Source organism: Dromaius novaehollandiae, chromosome 7 (assembly GCF_036370855.1).
Source record: "Dromaius novaehollandiae isolate bDroNov1 chromosome 7, bDroNov1.hap1, whole genome shotgun sequence".
Classification (NCBI taxonomy): Eukaryota; Metazoa; Chordata; class Aves; order Casuariiformes; family Dromaiidae; genus Dromaius; species Dromaius novaehollandiae.
The window spans coordinates 3,324,998-3,352,515 of NC_088104.1; the positions used below are offsets into that span (position 1 = coordinate 3,324,998).

General features: G+C 40.1%; 1 protein-coding gene across 1 annotated transcript in view; it reads right to left on the minus strand.

Annotated features, from left to right (window-relative positions):
- EPC2 (enhancer of polycomb homolog 2) overlaps positions 1-27,518 on the minus strand; it is a 53,228-nt gene that overhangs the window by 12,566 nt on the left and 13,144 nt on the right. Inside the window, exons 2-10 of the mRNA XM_026097600.2 lie at positions 21,775-21,934; positions 13,188-13,333; positions 11,462-11,668; positions 10,550-10,698; positions 10,159-10,291; positions 6,435-6,626; positions 5,677-5,766; positions 1,714-1,859; positions 1,276-1,619 (exon numbers count right to left, since the gene is read on the minus strand). Of these exons, the coding sequence (XP_025953385.2) occupies positions 1,276-1,619; positions 1,714-1,859; positions 5,677-5,766; positions 6,435-6,626; positions 10,159-10,291; positions 10,550-10,698; positions 11,462-11,668; positions 13,188-13,333; positions 21,775-21,934 (1,567 nt within the window). The remainder of the gene's footprint in view (positions 1-1,275; positions 1,620-1,713; positions 1,860-5,676; positions 5,767-6,434; positions 6,627-10,158; positions 10,292-10,549; positions 10,699-11,461; positions 11,669-13,187; positions 13,334-21,774; positions 21,935-27,518) is intronic.

Below are 27,518 nucleotides of genomic sequence, written 5' to 3' on the forward strand. Positions count from 1 at the left end.
AGTTAGGCATATCATGAGGGTTTGTCAAACGCAAACTGAAAAGCTGTTCCTGCAGCCTGGACACCTGAGGTAGCTGCATGAGAGGCAGCGTTCAACGTCCCACAGAAGTCAGATGTTTACTCCACGTGACCATTTTAAAGATCCTGAACGCTGGCAAAGTTCCACAGCAGACTCACGACGCTAGTTATGCTATGTTATATGGGGAATATGCCCCAACGTTTCGGGGCAGAGGTTCATCAACTGTGCTACCAGATGACGACACATAATAACATCCACTTAAGAGAAACTCTGCAACAGGAAAGATTAGTTTTTTGATACCTAGATAAATGAAAAAGACAGGGAAATAAAGTGTTAAAGTGCCAGACGAAGCCTCCAGAGACGTTCAATATATTTTACTTCTCTCCAGGTGCCTAAGATAATTGGAGACAAAACTGGAAAGTACACTTAAATGAGTAAAACTAGGACTTTAAAGTGAATTCAGAGCACTGCTTTGGAATCCTTATGCCCTGACTGATACGTATAATGCAGTCAGAGAAGCCACCAAGCCCTAACTGAGCTCTGAGCTAATGGGAAAGCAAGTCAACTCCAATCCAAATGCCACACATCCACGTTAGTCGGGTGGTATTGATCCTACAGCTCCCCGAGCAGCATCCCAGGCATAAAAACTACTGTACCAGAAATGGATCAAGATTCGCATGCATCTCAAAGAGCAGTTCAGGAATTTCACAGAAGGTGCATCAAAATTCTGATCATGACAGGTATCAACAGCAAACACTGTTTTCCAATTTCTTCATGCCTGCTCAGTACATTTATTAGCTCAATACTGAGATATTTTGAGAAAACAAAAAAAAAAACCCACAAAAGAAAACACACAAACAATCCCTTCCCACCAAACCAAAAGAAAAAACCACCCTGCTTTACTTTGCTTTTATATTTATACAGAGCATTCTTCTCTCAAATGAGGTCAGACCAATAAATATCTTTAGGACTCGATGCTTATGTGTATAAGCAATCCTTAAATGCAAGCAAAACTTCTCTGCTATTCAACAAAGTACCTGGCACTTTATCAAGGTTCAGTATTGAAGCTGAAATTAAAGTAGGGAGCAGCAGACTGTTTGTGGAAAAATCCTGCATCTTCTAAGAAAACCAAAAATAATTAGCTTGTATTTTGGGGCATCTTCACGCATCGCTACTGAAGATGTTATCAGACCAGACCCAAAGAGAGCATTGGAATTTAACATTTAGAGTTCCATATGAATTCAAATCCTTGCCTACCTGATATGCCATTCTTGCTGGTGTTCAATAAAGCTACAGATGCTGCAGAAACTCTTTTATTATTCACAGTCTGCCCTGGTTTCCTTGAGGTACATTCTTCACTATCACTGTCCTGTAGATTTAGTAGCCTTGGCTGAAAACACTGCAGTCGACACGATCTGATATTGCTTAGTATTTCAGAAAGGGACAGTCTGTTTTCACAACGTTTATTGGAAGCATTGGTCCGTGAAAAATTAGAAGAAAAGTCTAAAGTCTGGGAAGAGCTTGAAAAACTATTCAGCATTTCCGGGTCAATCTGTCTCAAGACAGGATCATGCTCTGTAGATATTCGGTCCATTAAAACCCTGATTAAAGTGGAAAAAAAAAATTGTTAGACTACCTCTTCCTAATACTCCTACACTTTGACAGGAACAAAGAATAAAAATAATGCAACTTTACCTTCCACCCCTGCCAACTCGTCTTCTTGCAAATCCTATACATCTCCTTGGAATTGTAAGGGTTGTAAGGCAATGCCTGAACCTCAGCTTGTCCAATTCTGCCAATTCTGAATTTTCATATGAAGAGTTAGTTTGGTCCAAACGAGGCTGCAGAGAAAAAAGAAAAAGGCAATTTTGTATTAAATTTAGAGTGTATGCTTCGGCCAAACTAGACTATCCATACTAAGCAATTTAATATGCATAGGCTACAGTATTAAAAATGCTGAAAATGCACAAATAAGTATCACTTGACTCAGATCATGAAAGAACTTGGAAGTTTTATGAAAAAAAATAAGGTATGAGTTTGTGCAGCAGAATATCCTCTTCGCTTGATTATACACGAAGCAAACAAACAAAACAAACATGAAACAGCACAACCGAAACACCAGTCAGAATTAATTCAGTCTACTAATAAGCACATAAAACCGTGCTACTCAGACAGACAAAGGTCCATCTGGCCTGGTATCTCTTGGCTGGTAACGGCTAGTTTGGTCATGTAACAAAAGGTATAAGACACAGGGTCCATGGAGCTTTCTCTCCTTGTTCCAGCCTCTGAGCTTCAGGCTACTAGTAGCCTAAGGACTGCCTGAACGAAAGGCTGCGTGTCCCAACTGTTTTACAGCCAGCTGAGGGCCCAGCCTTCAGGAACACGTCTATTCCCTTTAGTGAGGGTCGGTAGCATAAGAGGTTTCGTCTATAAAAATAAGCTTACGAAAAATAATCAGTAGAAATCTGAGAATATATGCACAACTCTCCTGCTAAGCACGACAATGTAAAATTGCAGGTGAAGTAGAACAGTACTTTTAATACTTAATTGTCACAAAGAAAATCACAAGAAGGCTGTCCAGTCATTTGGGATCCCACTGCATTACCAGCTGTACTAAGGCAGAGTGACAGTTCCCAGCGTGGAGAGCTTACAACCCAAGTGAGTAAGCACTATCAAAAGCAGTTCCAGAATTCGCAGTTTAGCTTTGCTCGTAAGTCACACATTGCCAAAGGTAACAGAAGCCGATTTTAATGGCCTTTGTGCTGGTATACAGCATTCAATTACAAGACCTTGAGAATAGGTTTTCTGGTGCACAGCTACCTTAGGGAGTTTATTACTAGTCCATGAAAATACTCATTATTATAAACTCAACATTGCGTAATCTTTACAGGTGAAGATGCTGTGTATAATCTGAAATACTTTATAATTGGTATTAAATATTAAAATAATCAATTTTCATGAACAGCAACAGTAATACTGTAGATTAAATCAATTTATAAAGAGTTAAATGATTAAAACCCAAATGGCTTGGGGGAAAGCAATCACACCCCTAAACTCACTCCAGACCCCACAAATTTCTGCAAGAAAATGGCAAGTTCCCAAACTGTTGGCAGTTAACTATTTTTTATTCCTAACTAATCATGGAATTGTGCACTGTGAAGAAACGCAGGAAGTGTTAAGTGCTGCATGTGTTAGAAAACAGTTTTTAAAACTGATTTTATTTTGTTCACCTTTTTAGCATCAAGTCTGTTAAATAACTAGAATCTCATATTTAATTCTTTTCTCCGTTACTTGTTTAGAATCAAGTTATCTCAACTTCTTCTGGCTCAGTAAGACTGAACTCTTACAGACTAAGAGAAAAGAGCCCCATGTGCATAAAGTCAAAGCAGTCAAGCCAGAAGCTTCAGCTAAACCTCAGGAGCTAAGCAGAACAGATGACCAGATGAGCAATCAACAGGCAACAACAACAAAAAAAATCCCACTTCACGAGCTGAAGGAATAAGCAAGCTAGGAGGCCATGCAAAAACTGCACGGTGAGCATACAAGCTAGTATCTTAAATAACCCACTGGGAAATCTCCAAAAAGCAGAAGAATAAAGTAACGACATATTTTTGAAGACATCTAGTAGTTGAGCAGAAACACACGCTATAATCTGGGTACTCTACAGAATGTTTTGACTTCTGAAACAACCTACCTAGTAACTGACTTCTCTACTGAATTACAAGCAGCCTAAATGACTATACGATTACCAACGGATTTTGTCACCTAACTTCAGCAGTCCTCCAATGAGGCAAACAAAGAAAAAACATGCCCATTACAGCACTGTGCTCATCTTTGCTAGATCTCTTTAGCCAACAGCTCCCTGTCTCTAAGCACGTGCTTGGTGAAGAGCTTCAATATGGTTCTGAGATAATGACAGGACATAATTAGGCTCAGTGCTCTGCTGACTGCTGCAGTCTCAACCAAATGTTTTTCAATATACTTAACAGCTTGCACCGATTTCAAAATAAATTTGACATGAAAAAAATCTTAATGCCTTAAACCCCTCTGCTTCGATAGCAGATTCTACTCAAGGCCCCAGTAGGTTCTCTCAACAGGTCTGGCAACTGAGACAACTAGTAGCGAACAAGCTCTACAAGCTGAGGAAAAAGGATTTGCCAGTAAACTTGGGGCGGGTGGGGTATGCTCTCTTCTTAACAGTAGCTGAACTGGACTGCTGCCAGCGCATTATGCTATTTTTAGGTAATCACAAATGGACAGTATAGAGAGAAAAGCTCTTGTAAAAACTCAAAATGGTTTTCTTTGGATTCACCAAGTGATCAATACTTTGGTGCTGGAAGCGGGAATAGGAGGAACTATTACAGAATCACAGAACGGTTGAGGTTGGAAGGGACCTCTGGAGATCATCTAGTCCAACTCCTTGCTCAAGCAGGGTCGCCTAGAGCATGTTTCCAAGGATTGCGTCCAGACAGCTTTTGAGTACCTCCAAGGATGGAGACTCCTCCACCTCTCTGGGCAACCTGTCCCACTGCTCAGTCACCCTTGCCATAAAGAAGTTTTTCTTCGTGTTCAGACGGAACTGCCTGTGCTTCAGTTTGTGCCTGTTCCCTCTCGTCCTATCACTGGGCACCACAGAGAAGAGTCTGGCCTCATCCTCTTTCACACCCTCCCTGCAGATACTTACATACATTGAGAAGATCCTCCCTGAGCCTTCTCTTCTCCAGGCTGAACAGGCCCAGCTCTCTCAGCCTCTCTTCATATGAGAGATGCTCCAGTCCCTTAAGCATCTTAGTAGCCCCTTGCTGCACTCACTCCAGTAGCTCCATGTCTGTCTTGTACTGGGGAGCCCAGCACTGGACACGGTACTCCAGATGCGGCCTCTCTAGAGCTGAGTAGAGGGGCAGGATCACCTCCCTTGGCCTGCTGGCAATGCTCTCCCTAATGCAACCCAAGATACCATTGGCCTTCCTGGCCACAAGGGCACCTTGCTGGCTCAGGGTCAGCTGCTTCTCCGCCAGGACTGCCAGGTCCCTCTCCGCAGAGCTGCTTTCCAGCAGGTCAGCCCCCAGCCTGCCCTGGTGCCTGGGGTTACTCCTCCCGGGGTGCAGGACCCTGCACTTGCCTTTGCTGAACTCCATGAGGTTCCCCTCTGCCCACCTCTCCCGCCTGTCCAGGTCCCTCTGAAGGACAGCACAGCCCCCGGGGGTATCAGCCACTCCTCCCAGTTCAGGATCATCAGCAAGCTTGCTGAGGAGGCACTCTGTCCCTTCCTCCGGGTCACCGAGGAAGAGGTTGAACAAGACTGGACCCAGTACTGATCCCTGGGGGACACCGCTATCTACAGGCCTCCAACTAGACTTGGCACCCCTGAGCACAACCCTGCGAGCTCTGCCATTCAGCCAGTTCTCAATCCACCTCACTGTCTGCCTGTCTGTCCCGCACTTCCTGAGCTTGCCTGCGAGGATGTAGTGGGAGACAGTGTCAAAAGCCCTCCTGGAGTCAAGGTAGACAGCATCCACTGCTCTCCCCTTGTCTACCCAGCTAGCCAGCCCATTACATTAGCATCAGGCCAATTTAAAAACAAACAAACAAAAAAAACCACACAAAACAAAACACCACAACCACGCACACAGTAAATCCAACAACAGATAGTCTTACAGCATAATACTGGCATCCTGCTCTTCTCCTGAAAGCACAAGGTCCATCAGGATCATTTTCTTCTTCTGCTTCTGATACTGGTGAGGGTACCTAGACCAGAAAGCAAATTCATTTTTCCAACTGCTACATTTATATTTGAAAGAAGTGTTTTAAGGGACTTTAAAGGCACTACTAATGAGGTGCAGCTAGAAAGCCATTACTTCTTTTTGACTGTACTTAGCTTTTTAAAACAAAACATAAAATCAGATAAGCTGACAGTTTTTTTCACTCATATTTAAAAGAGATCATAAAAGACAAAAAAGCAATATATGTTAATGCAATCAGCAAAAGACAGGTCATTTAACTCCCATGCTTTTGTCTAAGCAACTAGAGCATAACTGTTGTAAAGACCATCTGCAGACGCCTCTTTAAAAAAAAAAAGAGTGCCCGAAGGCATTTACATATTTTAGAAGTACAAAATAGCTAGGAAGAAAGATTTTCTATTATGTTTGATAACATCCTAACTTGGGGTCAGTATTCTTTAACATACAGTAGAAAAAAAAAATCCTTAAAATGAAAGCTCCTCTGAAATGTAGCTTACAAAATAAAGGAAACAAACTTGAATAGTTTATGCAAATGTCTTGTATATAAAAATATCTAACATAGTTACTCTCCATCTACTACCAAAAGTCCAAACGAGAAGATTTCAAGCTGGACTGAGTTACAGGTACTTTAATTTTCCATCTTCTGTAAGTCAGAGTTTTGTAACAAAACGTTACCTGTGGGAACTCCTCTTCATCTGAACTGTGGAAGTCATACTGTTTAATATCACTCTTATTGACAACAGGCAAGGGGTCAGTAGAAGGCTGTTGAGGAGTTACCACACACTCTAATTTAGGTTTCTTTAGATACTTCTTCTTTTGACGTACAACATCTGACACCTCCTCCTTTAGAGATGAATGATGAGGGTGCTGTTTGTGAAAAACAAGAAAATATTTGGACAAAGAATATGTGATTAATTTAGTCCTTTCCTCTTTTCATGCCTTACAAAGAAATGACTGCTTGTCTTTCAAAGCCTTTTAACATGCAGCATCTGTAAACCACCTCAGACAGATAATGAAAGCAGCAGTTCATTCAAAGCATTTTAAAAACCCAGAACTTTACCCGTGACTGCCTTTACAGCTGCTCTATTAATAAACAAAAAACTACGCTTTCAACTACATGAATATATAAAATAAGTTCCATCCTTTGTAGTAAATGCAGTATATACTATAATGAGACATCCTATTCCAGTTATTTCCTCAATTCTCAGTTTTGTAAGCCAAGGACTTGCAATTTTCTCAACTGATGAAATCTGTTCGGAAGAAACAATCCAATTTATGTTTAAAAATATAAACGATGTCAGAAACACTAAAAGGCTTTAATGGTACTAGTTTTTGTTCTTTCCTTGTAGATTTTGCTAATATTAATCCTCTAGAATAAGCAACTGAGTTGATATTAAAGTGTTGACTTGAACATGGATGCTGTCAAATTTCAAAGCTTTCAAATCTACTTACAACCTGAAGATTACTTTCAATTGCGCAATTTTCAATTACACGTAAAACCCTGCAGTTTCGAGAAATATTCTTAAATTTCCCCGAATTACCACTTGTCAATAACCGTCTGACCAAAACTAACTCAAGTAAGGGAGCTCAGCTTCCTAACAGCAGACATGCAAGGTGAGGCGTAACAGAGTCCCCGCCAGAGAATCGAGGTGACGGGCTTGTATTTAATTTAGTGAGCACTAGGTGTCGCAGGTGTTAAATTAAAAACTTCGAGAGGTCTTCAAACCTCCGCTCTTACTCCCCAGCATTTTATAACAGGAACTAGTATTCCAAGCCACTTCTCAAAAACACACCTTGATTCTAATTTGTGTGATTATACTACAGTAACAGCCACCCAGTCACAAGGATGCAAATGAAAACTAATGAACTTACGGCTGATACCATGTCACGAATGATTCAAATAATTCAAAAAAGTCTAAGAAACCACTGAATAAACACAAGTTATTTGTTTTTGCCTACTGACACTAGATACAGCATACCTCTGCCTAGTCTTTTTCCTAAAAACCACCCCATTTCTGGTGTGCTCAGGATGGGCATTACATACGATGAAACAAGAACAGGCTCTCCAATTATTGCAGACTATGAAAACAAATTAAAAAGCCTCACCACCCTGAAACATGACACGCTCCCCAACTCATCTGCTACATTCTTACATATTTAAAATGCAAGATGACACTGCAGCAGTTGTCTTTCCATGCTAAGTAATTTTCTTAGAGTTCAACAAGGGACATTCAAATTTTTTTTGGGGGGGGGGGGAGAGTTGCTTGCTTTTTAAAGTACAGCTCTTTGCTTTGCTGCACCTGGAAAGCAAGTTGCATTGCTCCCCTGGAGTCTATTTTTCTCGCTGTCACGTCAGCGATGGAACATCACGTCTTAGCCTTCAACCCCCGCCCCCCTGTTTGGTGACCTCAACTACAATAATGACATTAAAATGGCTTGGGATGAAAAAAAAACTTCCTTATATAACATGACTCTCTACTGTATCACAGAGGCATGTTTTAAAGCAATGAGAGCTTCTAAAAAGAACAGAAGATACTTAGGGCTTAAGTGACAGTTAAAGGAAATGTGGTAAGAAGAAGCAGAAAAACAGTAATACAAGTATGCTAAGGTTATGGGCATTAACTGCAAAGTTAATTGCTTCTATTAACTGCAAAAAAAACTAAGCAAGCCCACCCGATTGTGAAATGGTAATTTCAACCCCCAAAACTAAGTTAGATGCACTTTTCAGTGCAGCGGACCTTCTATAAACTGGTTGCAGCTATACTGATCTTTTTCACTTAATTTTATTTGAACTGCAGGCCACCAGAACCAACAGATAGTCAGAATCATGGTTAACTTTCGAAAAAAGTATTTTAACTGTGTTCTGCACAGGTTATCCAGACTGCCCTCCCAGAAGGATCTGAGTAAGCATACAAAAGCTTACTGATCTGATTCAGTATCTGACTCAAGCAGTGACAGAAGTACAGAGACGTACCCTTTGATGTACTTCTCTTAATTTTGAGCACAATGTGTTTCTCCATGAGTCATGAAGAAAAGAATACCAGTCAAAGTTGTACAAAAACCTGGATAAGGTGGAATAGATTCAAAATCCTTGTCTGTGTGTTTACAAGTTTTCTTTTTTTGATACATTTAAACAAGGATCTTCAGATATTTATGCAATGAGTAGTCCTTTGGTGGAGATTCTCCTACTGATGACAGCAAGAGAGTGCTCAACAAAAAAGTTAAATATTTATTCGCAATGTTACAAATGTTGAATAGGCAAACTATTGCACACCGTATCTAAACATGAAGGTTCAGAGTTTCTAGCTATGAATTGTTTTTAGACTATTAGCTCTCCAGACACTACTAACAAGGTCAGTTATAAAATTGGATACACTGGGCTTCTGTACACAAGAAAAGAAAATGTAGAGAAGACTGTCAAATAGCATGGAATTTCTTGAAGTACAGCATTCCACAACTTTGCTAGTTTTAGAATGACAAAATAACTAGCGTGCGGCATGCTGCAATTCAAGTTTTACCCTTCTGTGCTCGTTCTCTCAGAGCCTTCTATCCCTTTGCAGAAATAAAAGGTTCACAAACTTGTCCAGCTTTTTCTTCCCCCCTATTGTGTTTGCTACTTTCCTAACACTGAAGGCCAAGCAGGGGTAGGTACAAAAACTCCTGCTCAGTGTTACCAGGTGTACAGTCTGGGTAAGGTGTACAGTCTGGGTAAGGTGTACAGTCTGGGTAAGGTGTACAGTCTGGGTAAGGTGTACAGTCTGGGTAACAAGTAGTTACTGTTACAAATTCCAGTGTTTTTAAAAGTATTAGTTGCCTACAGCTCTTTCAGCTGTTGACAAGATATAACAGTTGTATTCTTCTGCCTGGAAATACTATTAAGTAGAGGATCACTTAAACAGTTCAGAATGGTTTTCTAGAATCCCTTAGCATTCGAGCCAAATTTCAGTAAAATCCTTTATTCGCAGGACTTCTATCTTTGCGCTGAAGTCCAGCCAGTACTCGTGAACAATGCTACCGAGGAAAATCAGAGGTCTATTGTCCCAGTGAAGGGAGAAGGGAAAATAGTTCACTATACTTTACATGGACATCAGGAGCACTGTGAAACTGTAAAGTGTTCATGTTTATGCCACCTCACACAAAAGGGACAGAACTGAGAGAAGGAAAACGAGGACTACACTGTTGTTGTTTAAAGAAACAAATGGTGATGTCAGCCAATCATTTTAAAACTTAGGTGGGAAAGAAGTCAAACGTTAAACTACAAGCTCTTGAAGCAGTCTCCCTTTTCAGTTATCCAATGCAAACATCTGCAGCAGCGTACACACAGAAGAATGACGAAACATGTAACACCGGTGAGTCAGAAAGCCACACAACAAAAGACTTGCACCAGCAGAAAGCTTACCTTAACTTTACATTCTTGAACTTTGTGATGATTTCCATTATGAAGAGTGGATGGAGTTGTGCTCATCTCTTTTTCAGGTCTATTGAGTTTCACTTCATTGAGGATTTCACCTCCATAATCACCCAGATGATACCTTCAGAAAACGAAAACAAGAAAAGCCTGCATTTCCATTGCCTGTTTTGTATTTTTAAAACATTTGCCAATCAGGCTACACAAACTCCTTCTATTTTAGCTTTCTAAAGTTTACAGTGATGCCTTCAACCATGCACGTGCACAGAAGACCAGCATCCACAGAAAAATAAATTACAGGAGGTGCTGCCAAATCTATTACATGAAAATGAAAACCTTTATGTCATAAATGACTTTATACAGATTTAATTTGCCATATTACCTTTTCTCTACAACTTCTAATGTTAAATGCAATAGCTCGCGTTTTGTTTTCTCTCTTCTCTTGATCATCTCCAAAATTGTTATGGCTCTGCTAAACTCTCTTCTTAATTTCAACATCTTCTCATAAGAAGCTTCATCATTCTTTCGATTCTATTGAAAGATTAATTAAGTTTTAAGTCAAAGGCATAACCTGTGAGGCATACATAGCACCAATTTAGCAAAAAAAAATTACATAATGCTCCTGAAAGAATCGTATGAGTACACTTGGAGTAAACTTCTCACAAGTGTAACTTATTTGGAAGACGAAATCATAAAAACAAGAGAAAATGGATTTTTTTTTTAATTAAGGTAAAAAAGAACTCTTCAGTCATCTTCTCCACACTTCCTCTGCTCAGATTCCACACCAGTCCAGTGGAAGTTGTCAGAACAACATATTCAGGATTTGGTTCCTAAAACACTTTTTTCCACCTGGATTCTGCACACAATAAGGTTGAGTGCATATCTGTACAAAGTCAATGTAAAATAGTGAGTAATTACAGACTTCCCAGTTCAAATTAATTCATGCTACAAATACAAAACTGAATGATTTACTTCACAGCACATGGAAGAAAATTCCCTCCCCCTCTTCCACAGAAGGGGCAGCTTATCACCTAAAAAGCCTCTCAGTTACTTACCTGTTTGCGTGCCAATATCTATAAATTGGCATTGGACTTTCAACTTTATAGACAAACAGACAGATTACAAATTGACTATAGAAAAAAAGAAATCAATGGATTATAAACTCACTATAACATTTAACAAGTCTGAAGTTTAGCTGGGTCATCCAATACTGCAACTATTAAGAAACAGAATGCTTTAGGCACTTTGTTTAAAATGACAAGACTGAAACCAACAAGTAACCTTGGTAAGTTACCTTTCTTGTCTGCATCTTCTCAGTTCTCCTCCGAAAGGCAACGTAAGGGTCGTTGTTAGTCGAGCCATCCCTCTTTTCTTGTTTGATTTGGGGGATGAGAGATGGCCCTCTGCAATTCTTACGCTTTCTTACCCAGTAGTCATATACAGCCTTAATAAGGTAATCATCTTCATTTAGCAGCAGTTTAGCTTCTTGAAGTGTTACAAGCTAAAAGAGAAAATTCAAAAGGTGCAACTGAGATGTATGTGTGGAGGTGGGGGGAGAAAAATAAGGTTATCCCATGTCTGTATTTCTTCTAAACTTTCCAGATAAACTTAATCCTTTTCCAGCACAAGAAAGCAAAGGGAGAAAAGTATTGATCTAAATCAAAGTATTTAAGCCAGCAGTTGCCTTTATAACTTAGATATAGTTGCCAACTTTTCTGCATTTTTTTCCTCCTTCAAAATCCATCCTCTTTAGCATAATAAGAGATTTTTAATGGGACCCTTGTAAAGTCTCTCCAAGATGTGCAGACCATAACATTTTGGCCTCTTAACACATAGCTTCAAACTAAATCAAGATAAGTAATCAAGGTAGAGCTACAGATCCTGCAAAAGATTTTTGACTCCCTTTCTGAAAAATAATTACATCCATTCCAAATTTACCTTTCAGAACCCTATCTTTCAGGCATAATTTTTGAGCAATCATTCAACACCATTTTACATAGTCCTCGAGACATCAAGTTAAGGCACAGGTTGACAGAACAAAAAGCCTGGATGGCATGACAATACTTTGAACTACAAGGCTAAGAGACACCAGAACCACCTATTCTCACCCCTTTACTTTCCAACCCTCCGCAGATCCTTTTAAATTCTTCCCAAGTCAAGCAAACCAACTGGCCATGCTGAAAGATTCAGGTTTGATGAATGACCTTTAAAGAGACATTCTGTATGAGTTAACAGCACTTTTTCCAAAGAGTTATTTTTGTAGCTTTAAGACTCTTCTCCAAACAAAGGTCTCCTGGAGCACCTCAGCAGCTTACTATTAAAATACCAGTACTCTGATGAAATCAGGGAATAAATATGCAGCACAGGCCTGCTCTTAAAGCAAGAAAGCTAGCCTCAGCCTGAACTACAGAGACTGGGGTAAATCTTCCCTTCTTTGTACCTGTGGAAAGTCCAATGTATCAAACTCTGAGGCTGCTGACACGTGGGAATGACTGAAAATCTTTCCAGTATAAAGCCCAATCTCAACAAAGGCTTAGCCTTGCTGTCTACGCTTCCAAGCCTCTAAGCTTCGCACTTCAACTTCAGCCAGTGTCCACTAGTACCAAGTGCGACAAAAATCTAGATTCACACACACACAAAGTGTGTTTATAGCCCAAACTGTGCACTTACCAATCACAGTAAGGTTCTTTCATAGCAACACTGGTAGAACAACATTTTTAAATCATCTTTTACTAAAGGATTACAGTTAGGAATTAGAATTTAAAAACAACACCCCCACCCCTGTGTCCCCCTCCCCCCCACCAGACATTACACCCATTTTTGTAATGTTGACAATTAGATACAACAATGCGATTTCTGTATATCTGCAAACTCAAATATACATGCTTATCCAATTAGTAGGATGTTAAAAACAAACAAGACACACGCACCCCGAAACACACCAAAAAAAAGGAAACAAAAGAAAACACCAGAAACTCAGAAATGAAAGAAAACATCTACTTCTTAACCTAGTATAATACCTGACTAGAACTGGCTTTTTCAAGCCTGTCAACCATTATTTCAAACTGCAACGGCTTGATTTCCATCTTCCGATTTAGTCTGTTCAGTAAGGTTTCATCCTCAGAGTCCATATCATAATCTGGCTGTTCGTTGTCCAGATTAAAGGCTGAAACAAAAATACATGCAGACAGAAGTGAAATGTTAGGTAAATAACATACTATGGAAATACAGAAGTGTGTAGTTCAATCAGAAAACAAGAACACCAATAAAACTTCAGATTTATTTTAAAAATTCACTACAGGTGCAAGCTTTAATAACTCTTCACAAAACCGAAAAGCAAAAATGCCTTTTAATGCCACTATAATACAGCTCCTCTATAATATCAGGAGAAGTTTCTGAACAGTTAAGACTACAATTTTCAGTCAACTCCTAGTCTTGGAAACAGGTGCCTAAACTGAAGTTACAAAACACTTTCAATTGCCCACTTTCAATTCATTCAGCTAAATTAGATTCTTAAAAAATTTAATGCAGTAAACTTTATGATTGCATAACTGAAATTGTAAAAACGCTAGACCAATCCTGTGGGAATTAAAATGCTACTTGTTCTCTAAAAGTAGTTTAACAGTAGACATGGAACCTGACTCTTTCTCCATACTGTCCAAATAGTAAGTTCCCTTCTTTATAACAAAGGTCATATCTTTATTACGGATCGCTTAACTCATTCTCCATACTTATGCAAAGCATCTGTTTTTTCTAAAAGCAGAAGAAAATTATCATTCAGATAACAAAGCAAAACCTAATTTTTTTCAAGTATGAGAAAATCCTGTACAACAGGAAGAATTCTTATTACACATAACTAATATTTCACATTAAAACCTTGACAAGGTGAAACACTAACTACAACTCTCCAAATAAGTCAATCAACACATTACTGTATTAACAGCAGTGAAGGCTTGTTAAAATATATTCTATTTGTATTAGCCAACAAGTCAAAGCACTATCACACGCTTATGCTGTTAAGTCATGCCTGTATCTGAGCACTAATTTAAAGAAAACTGCTATTGACCTTCCTGGTACGCTTTGAAGGGACCCATAAGGAAGGGCTTCCCATAAGGAAAAGCCTAGGACCAAAAGAATAAGGCTAACAAGTATCTTTAAAGCAAATCAGAGTGTCTCAGACTGTATCTCAGACCAGCCCAAGACCACTCTTTCTGTATTCCAATGCAAAGTCAATAAATTAGCTTAAATCACTGCTAGGACAGAAGACAGTCTACGTGGCTTTGCGTGGAAATAGTAAAACACACTCACAGAGTCAGATATGACTAAGAAGTGCTAGGAAGCAATCCCTTACCATTTTCAGCTGTGAAAGACGAGGCAGTGCTTGACTGTACTAATGCAGACAACACCACTTAGCCAAAAGGCTTTTCTGGCCAAAGATGCATTTTAGCATAAGTTGATATTGTATTTCAAAAAGAAATTAGTAATAATAGAATTATATATAATGGTATAATTATGTATTAAATGGAATTATTAACACCAGCAATTCAATAATGCAAATTTGCATAACACATCTATTTAAAACACCTAATATTTAAGACAAGACACTTCAGACACATCCCCTCTGGTGGGGCACGTGACCCCCAGCACCTGCTCTAACAATCAACAGCAGTACACCAGACTTAAACTGCATCTTAGAGCACTGGTCCTGCTGCTTCAGTGGCAATCCATAAGAATCTATCTAAAGTTTTGTGATAAAAATTCATATGGAACCATGAATTTTAAAAAATATTCTGGAAAACTGCATTAAAAAGTCACCAAGCAGGACCATGCAATGGACACAGAGAGAGAGAGACTTACAGTACCTGAGGAGACAGCCGCAAGAGCCCGTTCCAACAGCTGAACAGCCAGTGAACAGCCAAACATCACTGCTGGGATCAATGCTGCCAAGCTGCTGTACAGTATCTCCTGGTCCAGTAAGCTGTGCTCCAATTTATCCTGTGTGGCCCTGGCAGACTGCTGGGAGCCCTGCAGCGCTGGCACCAAAAGCGCATGAGCCGTACGATGCAGACAGGGCGAACCGTCCCGCCTGAGCTGTAACCCTCACGCTGGTGTGCTCCGCTCCCCTCGCCAACGCTCGAAGGGCCCTTTCCCTCATGCACCTCTGACCACTGCTCACACATGCACAGCGCATGTCTGATTCCACCTGTTACACACTCAAAGTTCAAAACTATTCCTAGCTCTTGCAGCTAAGCCCAGCCCTGCCATTCATACTTCTCCTGCTCCTAGGTAGCAATGCCCTATGTTGCACCTCCCCTCCACAAAAATCTAATTCAATGGCCTCATAAGCATAAACAGTCACTTTCTCCAAAACAGAAATCGCGAGAGTTCCCCCACCCCATGACTATCCCCAATGCATACAAAAATGACTGCAGTACCAGCACGCACTGCAAAGACACATTCAAACAACTCCGCTCAAAGTAGATGGCCAAAGTTTTCTGGACAACGTATCCACGTCATTTTGGAGCACATCTCCAAACACAAGGGGAAATTTCCCTAATAAAAAAACACCACGCAGATGTTCAATCACATTCTCACATTCATGAAAAACCTGAGAAGGTACCGATTGTTTACATTCGGACAGACGCTGATCTTACACAAAAACTGTCATCCTGTTACCTGTCAGCAGGCAATTCACTAATTCCTTGCAAACAAGATGCTTCAAGTAAAACTTCTTAAACCAGAGTATTAGTGAACAGAAGGATCCCTACGATAGGGAACAGATGCTACTATTCACCCGTAAGTGCTGCCAGTAAACTCGCCTTGGTTTCCGCGATGACAAAATGAAAGACTTGCTGAAAATTCTTGCACCAAGCACCTTTCAGCATCACCTCACAGGACAAAAGCGGACATGCCAAGATGAAATGCAACTAGCAGGAGACACCAAGACTAGCTAGAGAAAAAAACCCAGCCATTCCACTTATAAGCAAATTAAAAGACCAACCTTTCTCAGGAACTCATTCTGAACACTAGCGATTGGAAGGCAAGATCTCCATCTCGGATAAAGGAGGCAGAGACTAAAGATCACTGAACTGCAAGCATCTGAACTGACCCAATGGCCCGCCTCAGCTGAAAGCTGGAGAGTGCCTCCCTCCTGCTGCTCACCCACCTGCACAGTCCAGTCCCTCTCCTGGGGTGGCACCCATCAGCCTCTTCCCTTAGGGAATTTAAGCCCCTAACCCAGCAGGAAATTATACAGGTTCCCACCAACACACACACCAGCAAGCTGAATCATCTGGAGATGCACTCAACTCACTGTCCCAAAGGGGCCCCAGAGAAACCCTAGATAGCTTCCTGCTAAGTTCCTAAGTTGAGTCAGTTTGCAGAAGTGGCCAAGATGCATCAGGACCAGTACACAGGCAGGACAAGATATGCAGGGGTGTATGCAACCAGAAACCGAAAAGGGAGGAGAAGCAGAGCCTCTCTCTTTTGGCTGTTAGACTGGCTCACCTCCTCTCACGAAACCACAGGGTAAACAACATGTCAAGTCCACCTAAGTTCATAACATGATGCTGAAATATTAGCTGACAGAGCCAAGGCTCTGTGAGCAGGCATTTTTCAAATTCATTGTTAACCAATAAAGTACTGGGGGCAGGGGGGAGGAGGGAAGGAAGAAAAAGTTAAGATTATCCCCCTGAATTTCAACTCCCCACAAGTATTTTGACAAATAATCAAAATAACATACAGAAGATAACTTTCTTGGGAAGTACACATTGGATACCTGTCTCAAAGAAATCCAGTCAAATTTTCTTCTACACAAAGACACAGGTATCATAAAAACAGAAGTAGTAGCCCATATCATGTTTTTAGCAACACTTTTGATACCATTCATCATGACCTGCAGTTATCAATAGGTCATTGCCAATGAAAGAGGGTTTATATCGAGGCTGTGCGATAACAGAGTGGAAGCAGTAAGCAATTCTTGCAATCTACCTCTTGTCTCAGTGCAGTCAGGAAGGCCACAAAGCCTCAGTAACCTCCCGGAGATCTACAAGTCTGGAAACATAAGGGGGTGTGTGTGTGGGGGGGTGTGTGTATACATGTATATGCATGTGCGTGTGTGTGTGTATATATATACACACACATATACACACATACATACATACACACACACACACACACACACCCCCCACCAATGCTGCACAGAATCATGGAGAGTTAACTCGTCAACACTGAGCTGGCTTGCCTCAGCTCTGGGGAGATATTCAGAGAAGGGTCCTCCTTCACTGAGGCCTGCTCTTTGAAAACAGCATTTTACTCTGTGTTTGGGAAGACAGCACAAGCAGTCAAGTATCTGCAGCTAGTTCCAGAAAAAGCCATTTTTTATCCTGGAGCTTTAGGCAGCTTTATGTATGGCAGCTTGCTGGCTTCTACAGCCATCACAAGACACAGGTGGTTTGTGTCTCCTGTGATATGACCACCCAACACAACCTCTTGTTTCTGCTCCTGCCATAGCAACAGAGGAAACTGTTCATTCATGCCTACAAGAATTCGTGGAGAACAAGACTAAAAATCACAGAAAGCACTGTATTTCAGATGACTGACTACTGGCCGGCACTTTAAGCCCACCCAACCTGCTAGTCTATGCAGTTAAAAGTGGACCACCTATATCCATTCCTCCTGGCAATTCTTGGGAGTTTCTTGCGGTTGACTAATAGCTGTCCTGCTCCAAAACTTCCATCGTTCCCCACACTGCAGGTTTGCGCAGTGCCCTGAAGGAAAAGGCCTTGATGATCCCAGCAGTAACCTTGTCTCATGTGAACACTCACAACTTGCTGGCTTGCTGCTAGATGCTGCAAAACCAACAGTATCCTCCATCACTTCAGCCACTCCTGACAGCCAAAACTGCCACAAAGGGATTTCTTCTGTTTAACTGAGCTCCCCCAGGAACTCAGTTGATACTAACTTTAAATTTAATTTAACTTAACTTTAAACCAAATTACATTAGGGTTAACTTAACTAAGTTAACGAAATTTAGTTAGCTTAAAATGACTATGGAACCACAGCCTTAATTTAATTGACCTAAGTGTGGGTTACCATTGAAACAAGTGGCTCCACTAGCTTTCCCTCTCCAGCTAGCCACACGTTCCTGCCACCTTGCTCATGCTGCCGCTGGCAACCACACAATGAATGGAATCAGGAAAGTGAAAATCTGAAAGCTAACCAAAGATAGGCAAGTTCTCTGCCAGATCAGTTCCCTGACTTGGCTCACCAGAGAGCACAACTGCCACCAGAATGGAGATGGCAGTAAAAAAAAAAAAAAAAAAGTGGTCAGTGTTGATCCTGGTGGCAGCAGATACATCTGTGCTGACCAAAAGAAAATGAAGAACCACGTAATAGTAATTATAGCCAAAGTAAAAACAAATCAGCAAAGCTTAGTCATTCTTACCTCAGAAGGGAACTGAGCTACAGACCTATTTTAGTTTAACAATTTACACAGAAGTTCTTAAATCTAATTCTATTAAACATGCATGCAAATATTAAATTGTCTTTCTGTAAATAGTAAAATTTTTAGATTTATACAAATCTTATTTTCACTTCTCTTCTAACGTTCCCTTTTCTTCTCATTCTATAACCTCCATTCAGTCGTATTCAGCATTACTTTGTTCCATCTTAGCAACCCTAATGCAGGCTTTCTGTCTCACTCCCAACATTTCCTAGTGTTACCGCGTCCATGGTAAGTTTGTAGCAACTAACTGGCAGAGAGCTTCTAAGCCTCTGGACCAGAATTAAAATATCTTATTAGGACAGGTATCATGCAATTACCCATTTTACACATCCAGGCTGCAGGGTGAAACTCTGAATTACGTTAAATGCACACCTCACTTTTTAATTTAAATAAAATAACACAACTTTAAGTGAAGATTATTTGTTGCAGGTTTGAAAATTCTGGCTTACTGTGTAACCTATGATTAAGTATTAGTTTGGTATCATTAGATTTTTTTTTTTTTTTAAGCCCCTTATATACAAAGAAACCTCCTCCCAGCAAAGGCTCTTGCATATATGTAAATAAAAAAAGTGTGCACACACACACATGAAATTGTATATACATTATACATACATAGCAATAACTGCTTGCATCCAAACACATATTTTGGGTTCCATTTTTATTATTTCAGTTAAGAAAAATAATCTGCAAAATCCAATCAGCTGTAATTCTAGTATAGGTGCAAACACAGTAACTTACTCCCTTTGTTGCATATTAGTTAGTTATAATGCATCTCTATGCTACTGTAAATAGATTCATTCTTGGAAAATTACTAATCATACTAGCATAATTTGAACAGTTCAAGACTTTTGCTTTACATTCAGTTTAAAGTCACCTGAATTGGTACTACCCAGGTTCCGCAATGCCTAGAATCCATGCCAATTCATGTATTTCATGCCTCACCAAGAAATTACCTTTTCTCTGCTTGGAACCACTGGATCAAATAAAAGAATCCCCTTAATTATACTGGTAAATTCAAAAATAAAATCCTTAGCTACCACATGAACTGTAGAATTCAGGCTTACTCATAATTTCCTAGTAACAACCACCAGTAGGTATGGAATACAGTACCTGGCCTCCTGGTTTCTGTCAGTTTACTTAATTTAAATGTCTGAAGCCAGTACTTCTGTTAGTGCTTTCAGCGTTAAAACAGAATTTCTAAGCAGTTATCGTAGCATAAAATTGCCCTGTACCACACATACTCCAACCAGAATATGTGGAGAAAAAGTTATCTTAAAGCAGTATCTGGTATTTATCATCAACTCAAATACCTTCTGTAATTCTATTCAGAAAGGCTGTGCATCTTAACAAGGCAAAGAACACTTTGGCACAATATATTTAACACTTTCAGACACGGTTGCTACCAATATTTACAGTGTTTCTGGCAATGTCCAGCAAAGCAAGGAAGAAAGTACATTCCTCATTTAGAAACCTTACACCAGTCAACCTGCCTTACACATAGCTCTGTTGCATCTGTTAAAGAGAAGAATTTGACCAGTTTCCTTTGGCTCATTTCTTACATTACCAGTATGAACCTTATTGTGTCTTAACCATGTCATTTTCTAAAATCTCTAATTTCAGAAATGCATGAAAGGAGGAAAAAAAAAAAAAAAAAAAAAAAAAAAAAAAAAAAAAGAGAGAGACTTCTCCATGTTGGTAAGGAAAAAGAAATGGAGGATCTTCAATATACAATTAGTTTTACGTTTCAGCATCATTTGCCTAACTTGAAGTTCAGTTGCCCCTATAAGAAAAGCAGGGAACACTCCAACATAAAATGCTTTTTCTGCTCAAATCTACATAGAGATCAGCAACCTCTTGTTGAGACAGCTGAGGTGTGTGTGAAGAGCAAACAGATATCAACACATTCTATGTCTGGCAAGATGAAATTCAATAAAATCAACACTGTTTGCACAAAGCCCAAAACTAACACAGCAGAGGACTGTATTCCTGTCCAAGATGCTTTGGCATAACTCCGTCAATAGTCTTTCCAATATGATTAAGAAAAAAAACCCAGAAATCTGTGATGAGAAGCTTTCTTTGCAGAAACCCAACACTGACCTCGTGCTTCACCATAAGGACTCACAAACTACAGCAATAATTGACTCTGAAGTTTTGCTACAAAGGTAACTCCTAGGAGAAGTCCAAGTCACAAAATAACCCTCTAGAATGACATGCTGCATCACACAAGAGTGATTCACATGCCAAGGAACAACTGAACAGCTGGAATATAAATACCATCTGTCACCTGTCAACTGAACAGCACCTGAGAAAGTGTTAAAATGAATCCAAAGAAACCCATTATTAATTTTCCTAAAGAGACCTTTTAACACGGATGCAGCCAAACACATACAAAGAGTACTTCCTTCCATCTATAAAATAAGCTAAGAGTTCCTTGCATAAAGAAACACACAATTCTAGCAAAACTCTGAGAAAGTCATTGTCACCCATAGCCCAGAATATATCTCGCCCTAGAAATGTCACATATGGTATAGTGACTAGCTTAGACTTTGCTTTTAGCCCAGCTCAAACCAAACGTTCAAGAGCTTTGTTACAATCAGCAGAACCAAGGCTGATTTTCATTATAAAAATTCTTCTATTTACTTGATTTTTGTTTAGATACCTCTTTTGAACTAACAGTCATTCCAGACTCACTCAGCGAACAATCCCCTTCCTCCCCTCATATTAGCATAAGCAACTGCGAGGCAGCTAGGGTCAGTTATTCTTTCTGAGAAAAAGGAAAAATCTGAAGAATGGCTTGATCAAGCCATTGATCACAATACCAGCTGACTAACAAACAAAACACAAGGCTTGCTAGCTACTATATGTGAACATTAGCATAAAGCCCATAAATTAATACTGTAGGAAAAAACCTCACCTTTACGCTAATCATTACATTTTTCCAGAACTTTAAAAGAGAAACTGGAATTCAAGTATGTAAATCCACCTCAGATTTCTGAGACCTCCTACTTTTGGAATATTGTGGCAACTTTGGCTTCAAGATTATTTGAGTGTTACTCAATTTAATTAAATGGGGTGGAAAAAGAAAAAGATTGTGAACTTACGTTGAATGTGAATGAACTGCTTTGGTTGCTTAAACTCTCCTTTATACAAACGATTGTAATAGTTGACATTGCTCTCTGCTTCAGGAACTGGGATAACCATGCTCTCTTTCTTTTCTCTGAAGACTTGTTGTGCTGAGATAGCCCGTTGCAAATGGTGTTCCTGCAAGAGGAAAAGTTAGAATTTGTTTATTTAGATACCAGCATGTACAAGTGCATATGAGAAAAAGTCATCCTACTTTCCTGTTGTTATCCTGATGTACAGGAGACCCAGATAAAGAGTTCAGGCTTGTATCACTATGTTAAAGGAAAGCAGAATGTTTGCTTCCAGATTAATGCAAGGAGAAGAGTAAGCCCTTCTGTGTGTTATTACAATCAACAGATTCAAATTAAAAGAATAACCAATTTCATCATTCCCGTCTCCTCAGCAACTCTTACTTGCTTTCTTTCTTCAGAAGTTCTGCTAGTTAAGAGCAACAGAAGGAGCAGTCCTCACAACACCATGTAAAAAGCAGGAACTCCCTAAACAGGTATCACCTATTTCTTTTTATTCTTGCAGTATAGGAGTAAGAATCACCACAGAATCACTTCAAGTGAAATAAGGTTCATAGTACAGGTATTAGTTTACCAAGACTTTTTGCACATCTATAATTTTACTAGTTAACTTGGTGAAACCCATTTACTGCTAGGATTAATACTAACCTTTGACTTTTCTCTCTCTAAGATTTTCATAAATACATGTGCTAAATTTAGGCAAAGAAAACCTGTACAGACGTGGCATTCTGATTCATACTGCTGCCTACTATATGAGCACACCTGGCATGCACTGACCAGCAGCCAAAGCTGGGCTGACCGGCTCATTTCAGCTGCTGTCCCTGTAGCTCTCTGCCCCTCCTCGAGCAGGAGGCTGGTGGCAACAGAGAACATGCACCTATGCTTCAGACTCCCCAGGTCAGTGAAACTATTACAGAAATTGGTCATGCTACGACTTCAAACTGCTAAGAAGTTGGCACATGCTCCCTTCTGTGGGCCCTGTAGAGGAGAAGAGTGGTAATCTTCACCAGGAGGAGATCTTAAATCACTATAGCCTCAGCACTCACTGAAAGTTAGCTCAAGAGCTCTCCTTCACCTGCTAAGTCAAATATAAAACAAGCAAGCTGCATTCTCCTAGGGGACCAACTAATAGTCTCCCAGTGGAGCCAGGAGCTGCAAAGTTCAGATCTCTCCTTTCGCTGCTCTTCAGTTGGCTGGAGAGGGAAGGCAAAACAGCAGGTGACTGACTTCAAACCTACTCTGAGGCTCCGTTCTTTCACGGAAATCCATGCAACCTTATTTTGCCTATTCCAGGGGCTATCATCTAGCCGTTCCCACACACTGACTGCCGAAGAAAAAAAGTTTGAACAGAATTCTACAGAACATTATTTCTTTTTAAAAAGCGTAATGAATGAAAGGAAATCTTTTAAAATATGCAAATGAAGTTATTTAATAAATGATAGCCTCTTAAATATTAAGATCTTGCAGAAACGTAAATAATGCAATTTTCTGCAAAGTTAGAATATAATCACAAGTCAGTGACTGGAAGAGTAGAATTAGGAACCTCTTGTAGCAGATAAAGTGACATTAAATCAAACTATCAGGCTCCCACATGAATACTATTAGAATTAAGACAAGCATGCAATCAAATATCTGGTGTGATCTGCCTGAGTTACCACACACTGAGTAATACTGTCACTCGACCATTAAAATGTCTTGTAGAGCTTCACAGAACTGAGTATGTAATTCAGCTTAAAAGAAAAATTGTTTCTTTTCTTGCTGCGTTGTGTTTTTTGTTTTTTTGTTTTGTTTTTTTTTTAATTTTTGGCGTCCCTAGAGTTGCCTCCTAACAGTTAACAGCACAGCACACACAAGAATACCACCAAAATGCTATCAGGAAGGACCTCTGCAGGTTATTTGTCCAGCCTCCCACTCAAAGACCATTTCCACCAATACTAAGATAGGTCTGGCATGACTTTGCCAAGTCTTGAAAACCTCCGATGACAGAGATCCCACAGCCCCATTAAGTAACCTGCTGCAGCGATGCACTAACCCTCCCAGCAAAGATATTTTTCCCTAATGTCCAATCTGACCCTCTCAAGCCACAGCAAGTGCTGCCCCTTGTCTGCTGTCTGCCACCATCAAGACTAGCTTGGCTCTGCCAGCTTTGCAGCCACCTTGCAGTCGGTTGTTGGTTGCTATCAGATCCCCCCAGCCTCTTTGTGCCGGACAGAAGTGGTACGGTACCCCCTCCTCATAGATAATGCGGTCTAAGTCTTTAAACATTTGGGTAGCCTGCCGACATACTTCCGCCCAGTTTCTCAGTATCTTGTGAGAAATCTGGGGAAAACAAAGACACTGGAAAGAGCACTGCAACTGCAGCCTTGCCACTGAGGAGTCAAGGAGCATAACGTCATGCTGTCTGGTAGCCACGCTCCTCCTAACAGCCCCATATACAATCTGCCTTACTCACAGTCGGAGCACACTGCTGGCCCTTCCTCTGCTCAGCAGCGACTGTGGCACCGGACCTTTGCAGCACGGCTGCTACTCAGCCAGGCAGTTCCCAGCCTGTATCGATGCACAGTGTTAGTCTGCCCCAGGGAACTGTGCACTTCTCCTAACTGAAGGTCACGGAACTTCAGCTGGCCCCGTCCTCGAGTTCCTCAACATCCACACAGATAGAAGCTCTCCTGCTTGACATGCCAACAACTCCTCCTAATGCAGGAGCATCCACAAATTTGCTTGGGTTACACTTTTCCATGTCCTTTCTAGAAAGAAGGTGAAGTTGACCAGTTTGTAGTTCCCAAATCCTCTTCTTCCTTGCCTTTTCTGAAAATGGGCATAATGCCCTTTTCTTCTAGTCACCATGGATCTCCCTCAATTGTCATAGTTTTGACAGCTGTTAACCACCAGCCACACAGTCAAATTACAGCTTTTGGCTCACTTGCCTTCATAGATTTCATCCCTAAAAGCCCAAACGCTTATATATACCTCCTTTGTTGCCTGTATCTTGCTTTCACCTTTTGTATTCTCTCCCCTTGCATTTTAAGTTCCTTAAGAAGCTCCTTGCTGTTCCACATCAATAATCCACATCTCAGTACAAAAGGTCCAACAATGTTTCCACCAATCTTGATACTCACAAAAGACATTAAAAATTCCCTTCAAGCTATCCTTAATCATTCTGTATTCTGTAGGACAATCCCTTTACCTCTTCAAAAACCTTATTAATCTAGATGACTTTTTTTCCACAGTCTGCTCTGTGTAGATCTGTGCTGTCTCCCTTACCTTGCTATTTTACGCTTCTTTCCCACAGAAAAAGATTTTAATTTACATAAATTATGTCAGTTTACACTTTAAATAAAAACGCAAATACAGGCTGTAAAGAAGATAACTACGCACACAAAACGCACCACTGAGCATGAATGTACGAGATATGCGTCTCCAGGCATCAAGTCATCACTGGGATGTGCCTAGCAGGTACAGTGCTGATCGCAACCAATTGGGATTTAAAGCCCTTTACTGGGCTCCTTTAATCCCTGGTTCAAGTATTTCATGTAGTCAGGGTTTCTGTTTCTTCTTCTCAACAGACATCCTCTTGCCCTGCTCAAAAATAATAGCTGCACCTTTATTTACCCACAGCCACAATTCAGGTCATCAGTTGCTCCGCTACACAGCAAAATAACATGGACCTGACAGTGCTGTTTAAAGGAATATATCCAGCTCATATAGTGGAGAAATTGTTTTTCACCAATATAGACTTTCCCTACTCACAGTCACGGTCCCCAACCATGCCGTAGTTGTTCCTTCCTGTCCTTGCTATCTATGGTGACACTATACTTTTAGAGGCCACATGACCTGAAAGAGTTGGCAAGTTTTTGTCAAATACATTGTTCTAATTTGTTCAGATAAATTCCTTTCCAACTTTTTCAGGACACATATTCCCAAATAGTAAGCTGAGGGTGCTGTATCCACGTGTACTTCCAAAAAAAAAAAAAAAAAAAAAAAAATCCTGTTCCATTTTCAGTTTTGGCATTTTTATTCTAAGTCACCACTGCTCAAGTTGCAGTTCTCTTAACAAAAGATGAATGCTCTGAAAATACTTAAAGGCACAAAGCTCGGAGCCAGTTTAAAGACTGCTACGTCTCGGACTAAATCACTTCTACCAATACCCCACTGTCCCCAAAGCAAAAACAAACACTGACACTTTTCTATAATGAGATTAAATAACTTACTCACATGGAAGACACAAAAACGTATTGGCCTAAGTAATTAACGGGTAAAAAAAGGTTTAACTTTTGGAAAAAGAAGTAAAGACAGACACACGGCAACTGAGATTCAGAAAATCTTTTTGGCCCAAGCATAGCTCCGCAGCTTGTTAAACAATACAGAGGAGTAATTCAGATTCTCAGTTTTTATAAGGCTGTTAGTAAATGTACCAAGAGTTCCCAAAGAAAATCTGACAATAGTTCACTGAAAATAGGTCTATAAAAAGCCCTCTCACATAACACAACTTTCAAACAAAAGAAACCCTCAATAGTATTACTGTCACCCACTGAAACAGCAGAACTTCAAAAGATAGACAAATAAGCTATATATATTTTTCAAATTAGAATAAAACCAAAATCTTTCTGCTGAACATGAAGTTAAGGAAAGGACAGGATATAACTCCTGAAGCAGTTGTGTTTAAACAGAGTTCAAAGCTTAAGCAAAACTCTTAAGATCTTTATATGAAAAAATGCATCTAAAGAGTTAGACTAAACCTGAAATATAGTCCTTCTAAAGGCTTAAAGATAGATATAGTGAATAGTGTACAAATACAACCTCTTATTTTTCCCTTTTCTTATGGTTTTGAAAGACATACACTGTATTTTAAAGTGCACTTCACTCTGCAGTAAGGGAGAGTTAAAAAAAATCTACAAAATAACTGAACATAGAGGAAACAGTGACAGCAGCATAGGAAATATAGAATATGCTGCCATGGGAATAAAAAGGAGCATCTGTTAAAGAGTTATTACCCCAAAATGTATTAAAAAACAGAAACAAACCTTTCTTACTAACTAAAAAGTGTCAAACAAATACAATTTAGACTGGCCTATTTCTTCAATTAATGTCACGACTGAAGTAGAAATAGCAGTGTTTAATACATGCAATACTGCTGCTTTAACATATTTAGATACTAAAAACAATTTTTTCCCTCCACGTGCTGGATTCACTCTAGCCATTCAGGTAACCTCACTGTCCAACGACCACACTGACAGCAGATCACAGCGGCTCACTAAGGCCACTGACCGCAGTTTTCCAGTCCTGCCTCCCTTGGTGCAGGCAGCATGAATCCACCCCTTGTGCCACAGAAGCGCACACCACAGCCAGCGGCCTCACTCGGCCACTTCAGAAGCGCCCATCCACACGGCCATTAACATTAACAATAAGGTTGGCTGAGAATAAACATCAGCTTTAGTCCAGGACAAGGCGTGAACTCACACCTGAGAACCTAAGTGGTTTGGCTGCATACACTCAGAGCCTGGCTCAAACCTTTACTGCTGGCTCCTTTCATCCCCGAAATGTCAACAGAGATTTTAAATGATCACTTTCTGTCTGGAAATTTCTTCACTACGAAAAAGGTTCACCATTAAAAACAAAGAAATTTTAGGAGAATATTATCTGGTGACTTAGTAAACTTCCAGGGAAGCAGTGACCAATACCGAAGTGTGGGT